Source organism: Peromyscus eremicus, chromosome 6 (assembly GCF_949786415.1).
Source record: "Peromyscus eremicus chromosome 6, PerEre_H2_v1, whole genome shotgun sequence".
Classification (NCBI taxonomy): Eukaryota; Metazoa; Chordata; class Mammalia; order Rodentia; family Cricetidae; genus Peromyscus; species Peromyscus eremicus.
The window spans coordinates 106,087,892-106,107,642 of NC_081421.1; the positions used below are offsets into that span (position 1 = coordinate 106,087,892).

Sequence of the window (19,751 nt, forward strand, 5' to 3'; positions counted from 1 at the left end):
CAAAAACTTCTAGGTTTGCTGTCAAATTTGGAACTAGAAAAAAGGATTACTGATCTCCAAAGAGAACTGAATAAAGAAGCTGAAGAAAAAGAAACTTTGCAAAAAGAAGTTAGCTTGCTCTCCGAGTTGAAATCTTTACCCTCTGAGGTGGAAATGCTGAGGAAAGAGGTAAGACAGGAGACACTATAAACATGTGACTCAGCGAGTGATGGGAAGACAGAATTCATGCTCTAACAGTGCTCAGTAACCTAATCCATGCACTGGCTGTGTTTGGTCTTCAAATGTGTTCACATACTTCTAGCCCACTTCTTGGTACAAGACATGTCACTGTGTTGAAGAAAAAAGAATAGAAATGAGAAGGTATTGGAGATGGTAGTTCATGCCTATGATCCCAGCATTCAAGAGGCTGAGATGGGTTTACTAGGAGTTCCAGGCCAGCCTGGGCTACCATGTTAGACTATGACTCAAAAACAAATTTCTTTAATGCAAAAAACAAATGTCTGTGACATGTATTTTATATGTCCTTCCAGGGCTCAGGGATCTTCAAGAACAAAGGGATGGAAGGATTGTAAGAGCCAGTGATTAGAGGGGGCTAGGGCAAAACAGTATCTTCCAGATTTGACAAGACTTGTGTGCTTATACTCAAGCAGCTATAGCTGCCTGAAAAGCTGTCGGCAGTTGATGGCCACTAGGGGAGGGAGAGACAGTTTTCTTCAGGACTTTGGTCCCTCGTAGGTTTACCATGGTCTAGCGGGTGGCTACATAGTCATGCATATGCCCAGGTGACTGGTTGGACTTAGAAAGTTACAAAACCAGAGGACACAAAGTTGGGAGGGGGACTGAGGGGGATCCAGGAGGAATTGGTAGGGGCTGAGTGTGATTTAAATACATTGTATGTATGTGTGGAATTTTCAGAGACTAAATTTAAAATTCCGTATTTAAAAAATAGCAAGGGCTGGAGAGAGAGAGCTCACTGGTTATGAGCACTGACTAATCTCCCAGAGGAGCCAGGTTTGATCCCAGAACCCACATGGCAAATTACAGCTTATCCTGTTAACTCCATTTCCAAGGGGATCTGAAGCCTTGTTGTAACACCCATGAACACTGCATTCAGGTGGTACACAGATATGCATACAGGCAAAACACCCAAACATGTAAAATAAATAAATAAATAAATTTCAAAATAAAACGCAGCAAGGTTAACACTGATAGTTTTTTCAGCTACTATAAATTTTCCCAGTAAAGGCATCTGCAAACTCACCTATCAGCTTCTCTGTCTGTCTATCTTTCAAAAAGAAATAAAAGGGCCAAGAATTGAGTACGTACTTTATGGCAAACATCTTGCTAAAGAACTTGGAAACCTTATCTGTCCTGTAAACAATAAGTCTCTTTACCACTCAGTGCATGAAAAGACCAGCAGGTGCTCTTTTCAGGCCCCCAAAATAGTTGTCAGGCTAGTCGCTGAGCCACATGGATGTGCCCCTAAGCTGGTCGCTAACCTCTGCTTTTGCCCTTCTTTTTGTGGGCTGTTTAGCTCTCTCCTTTTCCTTTCACAATGATCAAACTACCCATACATATATTGTGGGTTATTTAATTATTTAAAATGATGCTTCATACATAATTCTTAAAAGCATAGTTATCCATTGTAGCTGAAGTTTTCTCCCGTCCTGCCTGGCCCACGGTCAGGACAAATCTTTCACCCGCCAGTCCCACAGCCACTCAGACCCAACCAAGTAAACACAGAGAGACTTATATTGCTTACAAACTATATGGCCGTGGCAGGCTTCTTGTTACCTAGTTCTTCTATCTTAAATTAACCCATTTCTGTTAATCTGTATGTCGCCACATGTTCCGTGGCTTTACCTGCTGCCTTTACATGCTGCTCCCTGGACGGCAGGCTGGTGACTCCTCCTACTCCACCTTCCTGTTCTCTCAATTCTCCTCTCTGCTAGTCCCGCCTATACTTCCTGCCTGGCTACTGGCCAGTCAGTGTTTTATTTATACAGAGCAATATACACAGCAATCCATAGATTAAATATTTAGAAATGACTTTAAGCCGGGCGGTGGTGGCTCACGCCTTTAATCCCAGCACTCGGGAGGCAGAGCCAGGCGGATCTCTGTGAGTTCGAGGCCAGCCTGGGCTACCAAGTGAGTTCCAGGAAAAGGCGCAAAGCTACACAGAGAAACCCTGTCTCGAAAAAACCTAAAAAAAAATAAAAATAGAAATGACTTTAGTCGGGGGACAGGGATTTCAAATTTTGAGGAACACCTGAAGTGCCTGCCACAGTCACATTACAGACTACTTTCAGATGCTAGCTAAGGAAATAAATAAGTCTCAGTTAGCTGTTTATACTGACTCCTCCGTGTATTCTTTACCTGGAGCCCAATGACATGAAAAAAGCATTTAAGATGGATTTCAACAGGCTAAATGACAAGAACATTGTCCTCTACTGTAGACAGAGCTGAATGACTGCATGCTTGCCCAGTGTGCACTAGGTTCTACGTTCCATCCTCAGCACTGCAAATCAAAATAACCACCATTCCTCAGTCAGATCTTTGCTAACTTGACAATTTTTTCAGAAAGTTGCTTCAGGGTATCCAACATATTTTGCTAACATCCCTAAATCTTACTTCTTTTCCATAGCTGCATGAGAAATCTGAAGAGCTCTGTTTAATAACTGCAGAAAGAGAAAACTTATTTTCTGAAGTAGCTCATAGAGACAGTAGAATTCAAGGTTTACTTGAAGAAATTGGAAACGCTAAAGATGACCTTGCAGCTTCCCAGGTGAATTTCGAAAGCAGAGATGAAGCAGGCCAAACATTGAAAACCCTTCACATGGAACTTGAGCAAAAATATGAAGTGCTCTTGGAGGAGAAGGAGAGGATGAAGCAGGAAATAGGAACTCTCTCTAAAGAAACAGAAAACCTCGGTTTAAGTTTGGATTCCTTAAAGGCCGAGGTTGGTACAAACTGTGGACAAGAGAAATGGGCTTCTGTTTTCAGAGTATCGTCCACGTGCACGGGTGTCTGTCTCTGTGTGTGATACAACGTTCTGTTTTTACTGTATCACACTTTTTCTTTAAAGCTTTCTCACAAGACTCAAGAGCTTCAGCAGAAAACCAGCGAAGGCCAAGAAAGGTTAAGTCAAATGGCGGAGCTGAGAGAGGAGTTAGAAAGCAGAGACTCGAGCCTGCAGTCTGCAGAGAAGGAGAGGGCACTGCTCACTGAGAGGCTTCAGCAAACCTTGGAAGAAGTAAGAGCCTTAACCCAAGAAAAGGAAGACCTGAAGCAACTCCAAGCAAGCCTGCAAGCGGAGAGGGACCAACTCCGAAGCGACATTCAGGACACTGTGAACATGGTATGGGCCAACTGTTAGAACTGCAGAAGTCATGTTATGTATGATCAAGTAGTAACTATAACGTTAGTGTGCTTCGCATACTAATGGAAATCATTTTCTTTTTCTCTTACAAAGAATGTAGATACTCAAGAACAGTTACTAAATGCTCTTGAGTCTTTGAAACACCACCAAGAAACAATTAACATGCTGAAAATGAAAGCTGCTGAGGAAGTGTCCGAGAATTTGCATATAAAGGACAGGGGAGGAAGTAGAGATGAAGTTCAGCAGAAGGTAAAGAATGATGGTTGACTTTCCAGATGCTTCTACAAGCTTTTCCTTAATAGCAGACAATGCCTTGGTTTCCTGCAATGATGGACTATAACCTGCGAGATGAAATAAGCCCTTTCCTCCCAAGTTGCCCCGATCAGAGGTCCGTGACAGCAACAGAAACATAAGTAGGAAAGTACACGACCAAAGGGTGGAAATGGGAAGTCAAGACTGAGAAATGAGGACAGTAAAATAATGCAAGGACAAAGGATGGCTGATACTAAAGCCCTGAGGTAACAGCAAGCTGTAAGAGTGCTTTTAAAACCTCTTAGTGGCTAGGAAGACAGAATTTGAGACTAGGTGACACATGAGTTGAACAGGGACAAGATCATGAAGTGTCTGGTAAAAATACTGGAAGTTTAGACTTTTTACAGAAGCCTATTTTTTAACACTAGGTTCTCCTTCAAGGTGGTGCCAGGCCACTCCTCCCTGAGTCATAGAGCATAACAAAATGTGTTGTTTTCCCAGCACTGACTTACCTGCCTGAGGAATCATGGTTTCACCAAAACCTATGTTTTACATACGTTGCTTGCTTGTTGCTCTGACAAAATCTAACAAAAGCAATTCAGGGAAGGTTTATTTTTGCCTCATGGTGTCAAAGGTATAATTCACCACGACAGGGAACTTGCGGCAGCAGAAGTGAGAGGTTAGGCACATCATATTCCCAGTCAGGAAGCAAAGAAAGGTGAATGCTGTAGCTCAGCCCCCTTCCTCTAGGACCAGCCCTTGACGTACTGCCCACAGTTCCCACTTTGATACAACGTCTGTTGTTTCTTATTCCAACTGTAACCATCAGCACTCAGGGAAGCAAAGTCCTCAGTGTTCTTTTTGGAGCAAAAAATAAAATAAAATAACCAGAATACTACCATTGTATAACTTAGAAAATGTTTAAGGAAGATGTGTAGACAGGAAAGGCATATGTCTTGATTATCTAATCAGTTTGAATAAATGAATGTCCACAGCGTCAGGTTAACCTATTGAACATGAAAATTGCAATGTGTATAGCTTCCTAGGCATCTCTTATCAGTGAATAGGTCTAAGAATACGAGTACTAGAGCCAGACCACTTGCATCCAAAGCTGGCTATATGCTCTCTGCATAATGCATAAATGAATGTAAGTTCCCTAATTACCAAATAGAGACAGAAATAATGCCGAGCTCCTAAGGTTATAGAGGAGACGCGGTGTGTTGATAAGAGACTAGTACTTGATACAAAATACAAGGGATAGATCCTTCCCTAATATTAGAGTAGATGTTAACAACTTAAATTCTTCTTTAATGTGTTCATGTTTTAGGTGGATGGCACAGATGAAGAACAGAGTCTGCCTGCCGAAAACGCCCTGACATTGATTGCAGGTGATAATGATAATGAGGTCACAGAGGAACAGAGGAAAATACACTCTCTACTGCAGGAGAATAGTGGACTCCAGCAAACATTGGAAAGTATTATTGCAGAAAAGGAACAATTGAAGATGGACCTAAAGGAAAATATCGAGATGGTAGGACCTAGCTCTCTGCAGTTGGCTGTACATTTCTATCTGTTCACTTCGATTTTATTAACTTTATTTGGGTAGAATCTATATGCAATAGATATGTCATGGAAGTGTAAGGTTGGATGACTTTTGACAAATGTCTCTGCCTAAATAGAACCACTGGGGGTTATGTGTTAACTTGATAATAATTTGCCAGATTGATTTTCAAATCAGCTCTACCATTTTACAATCCCGTCAACAAATAGAATTCTGGTGGCTCCATATTTCCCCTTACCAACACTTTATGTTTTCAGTTTTAGCCATTCTTTTGCTAATGTACCTATTTTACTTTGCCTTTCCCTAACAAAAGATGTTGAACATTTTTTATAAGCTAATTAGCCATTGAATATCCTTAATGATTTATTCTCTTAATGTTGTATTATGGTTTGCTGGTATTATACATAATTTTTTAAATTGCTTCCTAAATGCCTCTCTTTAATATTGTAGCTTTTAATTTTATTTTAAGTCATTCATGTTTGTCAGTAATCCCTGACTCAGTTTTTTTTAATCTGTTACAAGGCTCTAGAATCTGTAAGGTTGAAATTAATAATTTAGGAAATTCCCTGTGGATCCAGTAGAACCTGACACTTCGTGCTGTTTCTATTTTCTGTATTTAGAATTGTCTGATTTATCAACAAACTGAATGAAAATTAGCATGCAAACACACAGTGTGTTCTCTGTAGACCTGTTATATCTTGATGACCTTCATGTAGAGGTCTGCTGCTGTGTGGCCTTCATAATAAAGTAGCCTACATCCTGCCAGCAAAGAGTGGGAACCATTTTGAGTTGACTGGTCATTTAACAGTGCTTGAATCCAAAGCCATAAAGCATAAGAAAAAAAACTGTGACTTTAGTCTTTTGGCCACTAAAAGCAGCCTGACTTCACTTTACAGTTCCCTTTCTATGTAGTATCACTTTGATTTCTTCATTTTAAGTCAAAAGTAGTTTCTGGGTTTTCCTGATTTCATAAAGGTAAACAAATACTATAAATGCTAATCTGGGACTTTTTTTAAACTCTAGACTATTGAAAACCAGGAGGAATTAAGACTTCTTAGAGATGAACTCAAAAGGCAGCAAGAGATAGCTGCACGGGAGAAAGACGAAGCCACCAGGAAGAGCGAGGAGCTCTCCAGGGCGTGGGAGAGATTAGCAGAAGTAGAGGGAGAGTTAAAGGAAAAGGTGAGCTTCCCGTGCTGCCCTCCTGGCTGTTTGTCCCGACCACACACATTTTACCAATAAATTCTTTTTCCTCTACTCTTAAATTAAGGAATAGTGAATATCTCCAAAAGGGAGAAGTATCAATGTTAACAGTTTGAAGTTTCAATTTGAATTGAATTCTTAACATTCCTTGCAAAGATTGTATAATTATAACATCTTTAGGTAAGAGTCAGGCAGCCTTATATGGTCCAAATTAATCATATAATATAGTCATCCATCAAAATTTATTGAGTACTACCATGGATTAGACACCCTGCTGAGTACTTGAGATATATCAGTCAACAAAGGTTCTCTCCATATGGAGTTGTGTTGGAGTTTCTTTGAAATGTAAGACTGTTCACTATCACCATCTTGGACGCTAACAGGTTTCTGACTTACTGGTAAAGAGAAGTGCTGTTGTAAGACGTGTGAGACCTGAGACTGTGACAGGGGACTCGGTGACTCTAAAACACACTCAAAGTCCCTTCTGTTCAGGATGAGAGCAGCGCCACTGCTTGATGGCACACTGTAACTTGTGCCACTGTTCTCGGGAGCTTTCTTTCTATCTTTTTTTTAGCCCTTTCATATAATTGGATTTACTTTAAAACCTGTGTCTTTTCATACTCCTAAGAAGTGAAATCAACACATGGTCATAGTTGATGCTCTTGAGTTTATTTGGGTCATCCCATAACCATCCTGTTAAAAGTAAAAGATGATGGGAAGCTAGGCGTGGTCACTCATACCTGTAATCCCTACAGTTTGGAGTCTGAGAAAGGGGATCACTGTAAATTTGACACCAGCCTGGACTTGATAGTGTGTTCTAAGCCAGCCTAGGCCATAGCATGAGACTATCTCTAAATAAACAAATGATATGTGTATATTATTTATTTGTATCACAGGGAATTATGGTTCTGTATTGGTATATTTTAGTCTTGGCATTTTATTTTATTTTCTCATTTCACCTTGATCAACCTCTGTAAGTTTCCAAGGTAATACCAGAATTGCCATAAAGTTAGTGGCTTACAAGATGAGAAATGCATTGTGTCACTGTTCTTTCTTTCTGTGTGTGTGTGTGTGTGTGTGTGTGTGTGTGTGTGTGTGTGTGTGTGTGTGTTTGTGTTTGTGTTGAGACAGGGTCTCACTAAGTAGCTCTAGCTGTCCTTGAACTCACTATATAGCCCAGGCTGGCCCCGAACTCACCGAGATCCACCAGCCTCTGCCTCCCCAGTGCTGAGGTTGAAGGTGTGGGCCTCTGTAGCATGAATCTTAAATGGTTTTATTAATAAAGTCAAATCCAGGGCCAGGTATTAGGGTGAGTGCTGGAAGATCAGAGAAGCAGAACAAGCCACAGCTACCTCACCTCGCCAGTTCTTCAGCTGATCCTGTTTTCTCAGACTGGATGCCTCTCAGCTGAACTGTGCTGTGCAAAAGCCTGAATGCTTAACCAGCCAAATGCTTCTAGTTTCTGGTCCTCACACCTTACATATCTTTCTGCTTTCTGTCATCACTCCCTGGGATTAAAGGCTCGCTTTCCGGGATTAAAGGCGTGAGTCACCATACTTGGCTGTATCCTTGAACACATGGATTTCTGCCTCTGGAATGCTAGGATTAAAGGCGTGTGCTACCACTGCCTGTCCTCTATGTTTAATATTGTGGCTATTCTCTTCTCTGACCCCAGATAAGTTTATTAGGGTGCACAATATTTGGGGGAACACAATACCACCACAGGCCTCCACATGCTGCATTGTCACCGTTCTTGGTCCTTAGGTTTAAAAGTTGAAGTGTCAGTCGTGTTCCTTTGGATGGCTGAGTGAAGAAGCCTTCTTTGCTTCTAAGTAGTATCTGATAGCTCCCAGCTGCCCTGGGCTGCAGCACTCCAATCTCTGATGCTGTTTTTTCCATAATCTGCTTTTCCAGGTTTCTCTGTGTCCTTCTCTGTCATTGATTTGAAGGACCACTGTAATCCAAAAGAATCTAGTCTCAACATTTACAATTATATGTGTAAAAGTCGCATTTCCAATCAGGTTCACATTCCCAGTTTCTAGATGGTCCTGAACTGTTTAACCCACCATAAACATTGTGTTTAAGGGCTAGTTTACTTTTAATTCTGCTTGTCTGTTTACATTGATATAGACAATGTTCTTTTAATGGTACTACATAAAAATTTGGCAAAATATCTGCAACATGATAATTATAAAAAAATTGTCCCTCCTAAGAACCAGAAACTCCAAGAAAAACAGCAGCTACTTCTTAGTACACAAGAAGATGTGAGTAGGATGCAGGAAACGATGACTGAAATGGAGAGATTAAAGAATGAATTTAAGAACCAAGGATTGGCATTGGAACACATGGAAACAGAGAAACTTGAGTTGGCTCAGAAACTTCATGATAGTTGTGAGAAGATGAAATCTATAACCGAAGAAAGAAATGATCTAAAGGAATTGCAGGAAGCATTTGAAGTAGAAAAAAGACAACTTAAAGAATATGCTACGGTAAGTAATGCTGTAGCCTTTTCTTTATCTGTTAAATGTTTCTTTAGAAACCCAGTCATCTGGCAAGAGGGAGGCAGTGTTGGGCAAAGGCTGTAACATTCTTTACATTTCATCTACTGACTAAGGGCCTACAAACAGAACTAAACATTGCTCACACACATCTGAAAGAGCACCAAGAAATCATTGACAGGCTAAGAAGCGTTTCTGAGAAAGAAGATGAAATAGCAAGCACTCGGGACACAGAAAAGGCCAATGCCGAACTGCAAGGAAAGGTATGTCATTTTTCCTCATGTCCTTGGCCACGTCTTCCTTCCTCCTTTGAAGGAAAATTAAGTAAGCAGTTATGATATATTCACTGGGTAAGAATTTGTTGACTGTCTACTGTGACAGACATAGTCTGGGTTACAGATATAATGGGGAAAGTCAGTATGTTGGTGATTACCTATAACCTCAGAACTTGGGAGGTGAAGCAGGAGAATCAGGAGTTCAAGACCAACCTGGACTCCACAGAGAGTTTAAGGATAGCCTGATATATGTAAGATCCTGTCTTACCAAAGAAGCGAAAGGAAAACAGTGATAACAGGGACAAAATCCTTCTTGATCTGTAGTAGAATAATGTAGTAGATAAATGAGCAATCAAATGAATAAGATACTATCAAAGAGTTGTAAATTCTGTGGAAAAGATGGCACTGAGATAACTGGGCAACCTGCTCTCTGCCAAGCATTGAAACTACTGTGTAATAAAACAAGTCTTTTTGTCAGTGTATATACATGTTTAAACAGTTCCTCGATTCTAATGTAGTGACTGTAGAAATATGATATACAAAGTTACATTCCACTAGTTATTAGAGTGAATAGGGAATTAGTGTGCACAAACAGAAAACTTGGGAGATATCATTTGAATTCAGCAAAAGATGGGGACTATCCATTTATTGGAATGTTCATAAACACCTAAGATGATTTCCTTTTTTGCTTATAATTTGAGTACCAGTCTAGAAATTAAGTCTGTAACTGACTGAGTTAATAGTGTGATGATAATATATAAAGATTGGTTCAATTTCGGGTCTGAGATGAAAAGAAAGCATGGCAGACTGAAAGTAGACATCACATAGAATCAAAGGGATTTACAGTGAGTGCGCAGTGGCTTATTGGTCCAAGGGAGACTCTAAGATTCAAGGTCACGTTCATTGCTGGGTAAAATTTCCTGACCTTTTCTGTTGGAAAAATGTAATCTCTAGATAGTAACCTTGTGCTTTATGAATATCACAAGATCCCAGAGCTCCAAGAACAAGAGCTGCTTCCTAATGTGAAAGAAGTCAGAGAGATTCCAGGAAAAGTGAATGAACTGAAGCCATTGGAAGAACACTCCAGAACACTGGATTCAGAGCCACCAGAGAACATAGAAAGACTTGGGCTGACTGAGAAACTTCAGGAAGAGATCAGATGTCTCACTAAAGAGAGGGATGACCTGAAAATGGCACTAGAAGCACTTCATGTCGAATGTGCCCAGCTGAGAGAAGGTGCCAGGAAAGCTTTGGCTAAAGTGAGTCTTTGTTTTGTTTTGAGATAATCTCATGTAACCAGACTTGGCCTTGAACTCATTCTCCTGCCTCCCCTTCCCCAGTTCTAGGATACAGGCATATGTACCACTCTGCTTGGATAAAATGAGTTTCTTCCTTCTTAACTAGTCTTTTATCAAAATTAAGTTCTTAGAAAAGGGTTGCTTGTGTCACATTTAAAAACCTTGCTACTAACTTTTTGCAAATGTTTCTTAATCATGGAGTGACAGGAAACAGAGTAATTAGAAATTGCTCCTGAGCCGGGCGGTGGTGGTGCACGCCTTTAATCCCAGCACTCGGGAGACAGAGCCAGGCGGATCTCTGTGAGTTCGAGGCCAGCCTGGGCTACCAAGTGAGTTCCAGGAAAGGCGCAAAGCTACACAGAGAAACCCTGTCTCGAAAAACCAAAAAAAAAAAAAAAGAAAGAAAGAAAAAAAGAAATTGCTCCTGAATGTAAAGAAATGATTGAAACTGTCCAGACACCTTGTTCTTAAGTATTCAGAATTGACTTAGAAGAACCATTGCTTTAGTCACAGAAAAGCGAAAGCAGAAAGAAATATTTTCTTTCTTTCTCCATGCCATCCATGGTGCTAGGCAACTGTATGTAATCTCAGCACTCTGGGATTCTGAGACAAATAAGGAAGATTATGTATTAAATTGTCAACAAACCTTTTCTCTTATACGGTATTACGGTCTTCTTCATTGCTTCTGTTAGAAACCTGGAAATCATCCTGCTCTTACTTTGTCTTCCCCTTCACTTACTCTATAATACAGGTTCCAAACCTTGTTGGGTGTGTGTGTGTGTGTCTGCACACACGCACCCAACCTGCATTAAAACCCTCCCATTTTTCTATTCACATTACCAATACCCTTATACAGTATCACCATTATTTCTTTGTAGCTCCCTATATTCATTTTGTTTTAGATTTATTTTTATTTTATGTGTATATGTGTTTTGCCTGCTTGTACATCTGTTTACCACATGCATGCCTGGTGCCCAAGGAAGTGATGAGCCTCCATGTGGGTGCTGGGAATTGAACCCAGGTCCTTTTCAACAAGTGCTCTTAACCACTGAGCCAATTCTCCCGTCCCCTTACATTCATTCTTACACTTCTCTAGCACAATTCCCATTCTGAGACAAAGTGATGCTTTCTTGAATTTGTTCATTATATTACTGTTACTCTTTAAAAACTAGAATCCACTGCACGGCCCGTGAGGCCCGGGACCATAGAGCCTGCCGGTGTCTAGCCTTCTGCAGCCCTCTCTTCCTGGGATGCTCTTCTGTACTTCTCAGGAATTTTGACTGCTCTGATCATTTCTCCACCTGCAGTACTTACACACCTTTGTGTACCTAGTGTTTTCATCCCTCACCTCTCAGTTTTCTGTCCTCTAGGAAGCCCTTCCTAATCACCCATGATAGTAAGTATGCTTGGCATTAATGCCCTAAGTAGCCTATCTCTTCTGTTTGGTGAAATTTGGCATAGTATCTGTCTTTTCCCCTTAAGTATGATTCTGGCAGAAAGAATCATAGAAAGAAAGAAAAAAACTCAACCATTTTATCTCCTGCCTTTGTCTAATGGGATACTTGACAATACGGTGAGTCCTTAAATAAATCATATTAACTACCTAGAGAATGGGAGAAAGTTACTCTGTAAATGATCCCTTGCATCCTATCTTCATTACATAAGAGAATGACTAATTTCCTTCCTTCTATAATTATCTTTAGTTATCAAATGTGTTGTCTTGGAATCCCCTTAAGATGCAAGAAGCGCTCCACAAACAGGAGCAGTTCTTCACTATGGGAGGAAAGGGCAGTGAGACTGCTGAAGTAATGAGTGAGGTGTAACAGCCGATGAGCAGTGCAGAGGCAGAGAGTCGGCATCAAGCATCACTGAGAGAAGAAATAGAAATGCTCGACTTGGGAAAAGGACAAATATTTAGAATGTAGCTAGGAATTATACTGGCTTAGTAAAAAGATGTTTATAGGTTCTCCTCCCAAGATCCATGACTTCACCAGCCCTGAGTAGTTGGCCGGGTTCCCAGTACCGGGTGTGGTGTCCTTCTCGTTGAGCGGCTCTTAAGTCCAGTTAGAGAGCTGTGGTTGCTGCCAGTGCATGCTTGCCACTGCTGCACCTTGGGTTATTGACTGTACTGGTCGAAGGAAACAGGTGAACTGCTGTGCCTGCAGCAGGCTCTCCAGGCGTCCCAGCATCCTGGGACTGTTGCAACTAAGATAGTTTCCTCTTTGCTCTGTATTGCTTTAACTTATTGCTAAATCTTTTCAAAAAGGAGTTGATTATACTATAATGGTTATAGTTCCATAAATGTCTTGCAATTTTCTCTAATACTAAAGCATCTAGAAACTGAAGAGGAACTTAACATTGCTCATTGTTGCCTGAAAGAGCAAGAGAAAAAAATTGACACACTAGGAGTGAGCCTCTCCCAGAAGGACATTGAGCTGTCAAGAATTCGTGAGCAGCTAGAGTCAGCCACTGATGAACTAGAGAGAAAGGTAAATTGAGGGTGAAAAGCAGTGGGAGGAAACTTGAAGGAGATTGCTGACTTGAAGACTGCTGTTTACATAATGAGTTGTTTTGGAACCTGTTTTATATTTTTCTTTCCTTGGGACGGAGGGAGGGAGGAATAGAGAGAGAGAAAGAGAGAGAGAGTTTGGTATTTTGTGCTAATAACTTATTTCATTGATGTTTGAAGGTTCAAGAACTTGATGAGAAACAGGAACAACTTAATATAAAGGAAACTAGTGAGTCTCAAGAGAAAATGAAAGAACTAGACAAAGTCAAGGCGCTTCTCCTAGCCAAGGACTCAGCACTACAAAGAATGGAAAGTGACAGGCTCCAGTTGACTAAACAAGTAGAAGAAAGTCAAGAGGAAGTAAAAATTCTAATTAAGGAAAGAGATGAACTGAGAAGAACACGAGAGGCTCTTCATGTGGAAATCGAACAACAGAAAGAAAGCATTAAAGAAATTGGTGCTAAGGTAAGTCTGTCTGCTAATTTGGAGGAAACAAAAAAAATAGGACTAAGATGATTGTGATGTCACCTATTAAGTTTTATTAATTTTTCTGTAATGATTAAAGGGAACTGAAAACTGTTCGTATTCATATGAATGACTGAATGACTATAGAAATTACTAGTTCAAGGAATGTTTCAGGAAAGACAGATCAAGCAGCAGGTACTCCGAGAGATTTAGGAAAGTCAAATGCTGGGTTACAGGAAGAAGGCCTTCCTTGTTAAGTGGAAAAGCACATGTACTTAGTTATTCTTTCCTTCTCGACTCTCATCAAAGAAAGCACAGCACACATCAGACTAAATTGTAATTGGAAATTTTCCTGTTTCCCTCCCGGTCCGCAGCCACTCAGACCCAAATAAACACACAGAGGCTTATATTAATTATAAACTGTATGGCCATTAGCTCAGGCTCATTACTGACTAGCTTTTACACTTAAATTAACCCATAATTCTTATCTATGTTTAGCCACGTGGCTTGGTACCTTTTCTCAGTTCTGCCTTGTCATCTTGCTTCCTCTGTGTCTGGCTGGTGGCTCCTGACTCTGCTCTTCCTCTTCCCAGAATTCCTTTAGTTTGTTTGCCCCGCCTATACTTCCTGCCTGGCTACTGGCCAATCAGCATTTTATTAAACCAGTGTACAAAAGCATTATCTCACAGCATTTCCCCTTTTCTGTTTAATTAAAAAGGAAAGTTTTAACTAGTAAAATTACATATAATGAACAGTTATCAAGCAAGAATTACAGTTACAATATCTAGTCTATTTGTATTTGGTAAAATTAAAGAAAATATTCTATCTCTCCTATATTTGTGAGTCTGAAGTTTCATATCTAATTTATCTTTTATCATAACTTAGCAAAATTATAACTATAACTATTTAGTCTTCAACTACATCAGAGACCCCAGAAGGATATAATATTACCTAAGTAAACAGGAAATGCATTGTAAGCAACTTCCAAAAATCTAGAATGACAGAGACAGCTGGCTGCCTGGACAGTCACCCAAAGTTCGTCTGCAACATTGGGGCATCCATCTTTAGCCAACAGGCCTTGAGTTAATTACTTCTCCGTGTGTCCTGTAGAGTATCTGGCAATCTCCTCTGTGAAGCAGGAACCTAAAAGGTTCAGTGGTCACTTTCCTATGGGTCCTGCATGTGTAGTCGATACAACATTTTGTCAAGCAGTCCAGGCAAGAACTGTTTCTTGCCCAAATGGCTATTTTTGTCAAGAAGATAAACTCCATATGGAGTGTCTTTGATGCCCATCTTTCTCTTTGAAGTAAATCAGTGCTGCCAGGAGCAGACGTGTCTCACTGTACAGAAAGTCTTAAGTTTTTAAAACATTTTAAATGCCATATTCTATAGGTCTTTGAAGTGTTTGAATACTACCTACCTAACTGAAATAATCTCTGCATATCTATAAAACCTAAGTAACATGACTATAAGTTTGACTATTGTAGATGACTATTAATTTGTATTTCTTAATTATAGGTTACAATTTTAATGAGCTGCACAAACATAATAACCTTAAACAAGAGTAGAAATATACATACAGTATAACAAAATTAACTTTAAATTTGTATCAATAAACTAAAATCATAGCAACAGAAAACATTTTAAACAAGTTGTTGCTCTTTAAAAGTAGATTCAATAATCTACCCTTTTATCCTATCGTATCTATATCCTGTATTTCTATATCACTAAATGGAAAAGTTTCTGCCTTGATGTAGGAATGCATCTTCCTTTCTCTTAAAAACTAACAAAGCCCACTTCTGTGTACCTGTGACCCAACTTATTTTCTCAGCTCCAAGAACTTCAGGACAAAGAGCATGAATGTCTTGCAATGGAGACTATTAATGAAACTCAAGGAAATAGATATGAAGTGGAATGCTTGAGCAAGCAGTTGGAGGACCAGAAGTCAACGCTGGAGAGGGTGGAAATGCAGAATGTAAACTTGACTCAAAGACTTCATGAAACCCTTGAAGAAATGGGATCTGTAGCAAAAGAACGAGATGAGCTTAGGAGTGTGGAAGAGCGTCTCACACTAGAGAGAGACCAGCTGAAGGAGAGCCTTAAAGAGACAGTAACTAGAGTGAGTTGCCATCTTTATGCCGTCGTGCAGCTTAATGTCCAGTTGACACTAGGCTTGAAGTGGGCAAAGTATAAAATTGGTCCAGGGAGTCTAGTTGTAACTGTTTACACTCTACACATTGGCACAGTCCTGTGAAGATATTTGTAGCACATTCACACCATCCATTAATAGGGGACTAGTATAGTAAACAGCATATTTGGTTCATGGAATGCTGTGCCTTAGCTAACAAAGTAGACTGACACTATTTGTAGTGTCCTATCTTGGGGAAAGATAAGTTGACCATGGTTCATCTAGAATATGTGGTCACATCCCAAAGCAGCTTAAGAGAGTGAGGACCAGGAGGCCTGAGAGAACAAGAAGACTTTTACTTCCTTTTGTATAGCTTATGTTTGAAACGTATTTCTTCAATTCTTTCTTTTCCTAATAATTAAGGGTCTGGAAAAAGAGGAGGAGCTGAGAGTTGCTTGTGAGCATCTGCAGGAACACCAGGAGACTATCAGCAAGCTCAGAGAGAGTGTGTCTGATAAGGCAGAGGAAATATCACGTGTTCAAGGGGACTTAGTACATGCACATGCTGTGCTAGAAACACAGGTATTTTTTCATCTGAATAGTCGGAAATGAAGTCAGATCTTCTGTGTAATGAAACAGGAAACAGGCTGTGAACCTGTCTTAAGTTTGAAGCACAAGATTTGCTGCTTCAATTTTAAGACTGTTGTTGAGGGGGGAGGGGCTGTTCATATGTTCAATGCTCTAACTTATTATATGGTTGTATTAAGAGCCAAGAACTCCAGGAAAAAGCACATCAACTTTCTCAAGTGAAAGCTGAGCTCAGGGAAAGTATGGATCAAATGGAGCAATTGAAGAAGCAGCTAGAAGCCCAGAATTCAGCTCTGGAGAACATAGAAATAGAGAAGTTAAAATTGACTCAACAAGTTTATGAAAACCTTGAAGAAATACGACTTATTACTAAGGAAAATGATGACCTAAAAATTATGGATGAAGCCCTCAGAGTACAGCGAGACGAACTGAGGAAGAGTCTTCAACAACTGGAAGCAAGTGTAAGTTCCCACCCTGCCCTAGCAGTTTTCTGAGTCATCTGGGGGGTGGAGGGTGGGAGTCCATCATGGCGACAGAGGAATGGCAGGCGGTTTGGTATTCCTGAACTTGGTGAATTCAGCATTTCTTTATGGAATTTTAACCTAGGTATACACCGATTCAGTTGTTAAAGAAATGTATATGCAAATGAGTGTATACATAAATGTACAAATAGATCCCAAAGTTGCTTGGTTATATCAGTTTGTGATAGGAAACAACCTAAATGTGTCTTAGGAAGAAACTGGTAAATACAAGCAATAGGCCAAGATCCTGTACAAGCAGCTCAAGCACATTAAGAGGGAAGCAGTTTGTTAAGTAAAATGTGTGATATGTTAGCCTCTTGAAGTAAGAGTATGGGAAAATGAAATGGGAAGGAAAGGTCTATGGATTTCTAACAATAAAGAACATTAAGTAGTAAAAGCAGCCCCTCCTCCCCCAGTGTGGTTCATCGGGTAAAGCATTCGCTGTACCAGCCTGATGATCTGAGTTCATTCTCTGGAACCTGTGTAAAGGAAGGAGGGGGAAACAGACACCACAGAGCTGTCCATTGACTTCATGTGAAGCTTTCACATACAATAGTAATAATAATAATAATTAAGGTAATTTTTTTAAAGGAGTTAAAGCAGACTGTCCCACTCAATATTAGAACATCTGCTTGCTTGTACAAGGTCTTGAGTTCAACTCCCAGTTCACAACAAAAAAGAAGTAAAAACATGATTTTTTTAAACTAAGAAAATATATCACTTACTTTTAAAAATCCTATTTAATGTTGAGATATGTTCCTGTTTTAAAAGGATCTAGAAAAGGAAGAGAAACTAAGAATTGTTCACATGAATCTGAAAGAGCACCAAGAAACTATTGACAAACTCAGAGGGATTGTGTCCAAGAAGACAGATGAAGTGTCAAATATGAAAATGGAATTGGAAGATGCAAATATTAAATTACAAGAAAAGGTATTGATTGGACATCCCATTTGTTCATGCCTAAAAGCCTTTGGGGTTATAAAGGTTCAACCATACTGGGAAACAGTTTGGCAGTATTCACTGTAAAGCCTAGCGTCTCCTTTCCTTGAGTGTACACTGAAAAGGACAAGGATCATTCCTCTACACAGTCTACAAGAATGTTCATTAGCAGTTTTATTCAAAATAGCGGGGAAATGAAAACAGTATCAGCAAGTGAATGGATGACTCCATTGTCATCTTCAGTTCAAAAGGAAGCAAAACTGATCCAGGATGTTAAAGGTCAGATTAATATTAACCTCAAGGAAAGGATACACAGATGTTGGATACTGCAAATGCTATCTAGTTTGGTCTGGGGTGTGATTTTATAGATGCATGCATATATCAAGAATAACTGAACCGGGCAGTGGTGGTGGATGCCTTTAATCCCAGCACTCAGAAGACAAAGGCAGGCAGATCTCTATGAGTTCGAGGCCAGCCTGGTCTACAGCAAGAGTTCCCTGACAGTCAGGGCTACATAGAATATCCTGCCTCAAAAACAAAAAAAAAACACACAAAAACCACCAAACTCTACATTTAAGATTAGTATGCTTTATATGTGTTATACCTCTAAAGAAAGTGGGTGGGTGCCTTTAGAAAACATTAATGAGAATAACATGGAAATATTACTATCTTAGTCAATTTAGAAATTGTTCTTTTCTTCCCTCCACCTAAGAGTACTGGGATTAAGGCATGAATGACCACTCCCAGCAAAACTATTCTTCAGCGTTCTTTTAAAATAGTCTTTATCCTGGCCTGGAGAAATGGCTCAGCAGTTAAGAGGCGGAGGACTGGAGTTCAGTTTCCAGCATGCATGTCAGGTGGCTCAAAGCCTGGTCCTCCAGCTCCAGAGGCTCTTGTATCTCTGACCTGCATGAGCAGCTCACTCACATAATGAAAAGTGAATAAGCTTTCTTGAGTTGGAGAGATGGCTCAGTAGTCCTCTTCTAGAGGACCCAGGTTTGATATCCACAGCCTACCTGGCAGCTCACTACTCTGTCTTTTACCTCCAGTTCCAGGAGTGACACCCTCTTCTGACTTCCATGGGCACCAGGCATACATATGGTGCATAGACATACATGTAGTCAAAACACCCTTAACCATAAAATAAAGCAATAATAAAAAATTAAGTCTAAAAAATGAAAAATAAAGCTTTTTTTAAAGAGTCGGTGTCCTAATGTGATTTCATGTCTTCAGATTCAAGAACTTAAGGCAAATGAACTTCAACTTCTTAAGTTGAAAGGAGATGCCAGTAAAACACAGAAGCAGCTCAAGGAGCAGGGTTTAACTCTGAGTAAGATAGAGATGGAGAATTTAAACCTGGCTCAGAAGCTTCACGAAAACCTTGAAGAAATGAAATCTGTAATAAAAGAAAGAGACAATCTAAAGAGAATTGAGGAAATGCTCAGGATGGAGAAAGACCAGCTCAAGGAAAGCCTAAGGGACACCATGGGAAAGGTGAGTTGTTTGCCGTCTTCCTGTCTAGAGACACCACTCTACCTGAAAGTGCAGGATCCAGAGATGGAGTCTCTCTCTCTCTCTCTCTCTCTCTCTCTCTCTCTCTCTCTCTCTCTCTCTCTCTCTCTCTCTCTCTCTCCCCCTCACTCCCTCACTCCCTCTCTCTCCCTCTGTGCATGTGTGTGCCTGGATGTGTGTGTATGTATGTCTGGTACCTGTAATGGCTAGAAGAGGGTGTTGGAGCTCCTGGAACTGAAAAAAAAAAGCAAGTGCTCTTTTCAGCCATCTTCCCAGCCAAACAGTGTCTCTTTGAAAACTTCCCAGTGCATACAGTACATTTGGTGCAGCAGTACCACTTCCAGGAATTTACCCAACCAGTATATTCACTGATTTCGCCAAAATACATTGTTCTGTGTAGAGTGATTTGTGGTAACCAAAATTTAGAAGTAAGCCAAGTATCCACCCGCAAGGCACTGGCTGAATGGGGCTCATCTATACGATGGAATTCTAAGTCTCATATTATTTATTTGACTCTGACCATAAAAGATGGTGACAGGGAAAACAAGTCAGGGATTCAGTGGGGAGCAGCACCGAGGGAAAGGAAGGGCAGAACTTGTACTCTGGGTCCCTTGGATCTTTGT

The 19,751-nt window shown here is 40.2% G+C and overlaps 1 protein-coding gene across 1 annotated transcript in view; it reads left to right on the plus strand.

Moving 5' to 3' along the window:
- Window positions 1-19,751, plus strand: part of Cenpe (centromere protein E) — a 64,420-nt gene that overhangs the window by 23,341 nt on the left and 21,328 nt on the right. Inside the window, exons 21-36 of the mRNA XM_059266287.1 lie at window positions 14-168; window positions 2,645-2,959; window positions 3,086-3,358; window positions 3,473-3,628; window positions 4,959-5,162; window positions 6,216-6,374; window positions 8,609-8,884; window positions 9,010-9,156; window positions 10,155-10,427; window positions 12,797-12,955; window positions 13,156-13,440; window positions 15,272-15,559; window positions 15,992-16,150; window positions 16,336-16,617; window positions 17,449-17,607; window positions 18,850-19,110. Of these exons, the coding sequence (XP_059122270.1) occupies window positions 14-168; window positions 2,645-2,959; window positions 3,086-3,358; window positions 3,473-3,628; window positions 4,959-5,162; window positions 6,216-6,374; window positions 8,609-8,884; window positions 9,010-9,156; window positions 10,155-10,427; window positions 12,797-12,955; window positions 13,156-13,440; window positions 15,272-15,559; window positions 15,992-16,150; window positions 16,336-16,617; window positions 17,449-17,607; window positions 18,850-19,110 (3,551 nt within the window). The remainder of the gene's footprint in view (window positions 1-13; window positions 169-2,644; window positions 2,960-3,085; window positions 3,359-3,472; window positions 3,629-4,958; window positions 5,163-6,215; window positions 6,375-8,608; window positions 8,885-9,009; window positions 9,157-10,154; window positions 10,428-12,796; window positions 12,956-13,155; window positions 13,441-15,271; window positions 15,560-15,991; window positions 16,151-16,335; window positions 16,618-17,448; window positions 17,608-18,849; window positions 19,111-19,751) is intronic.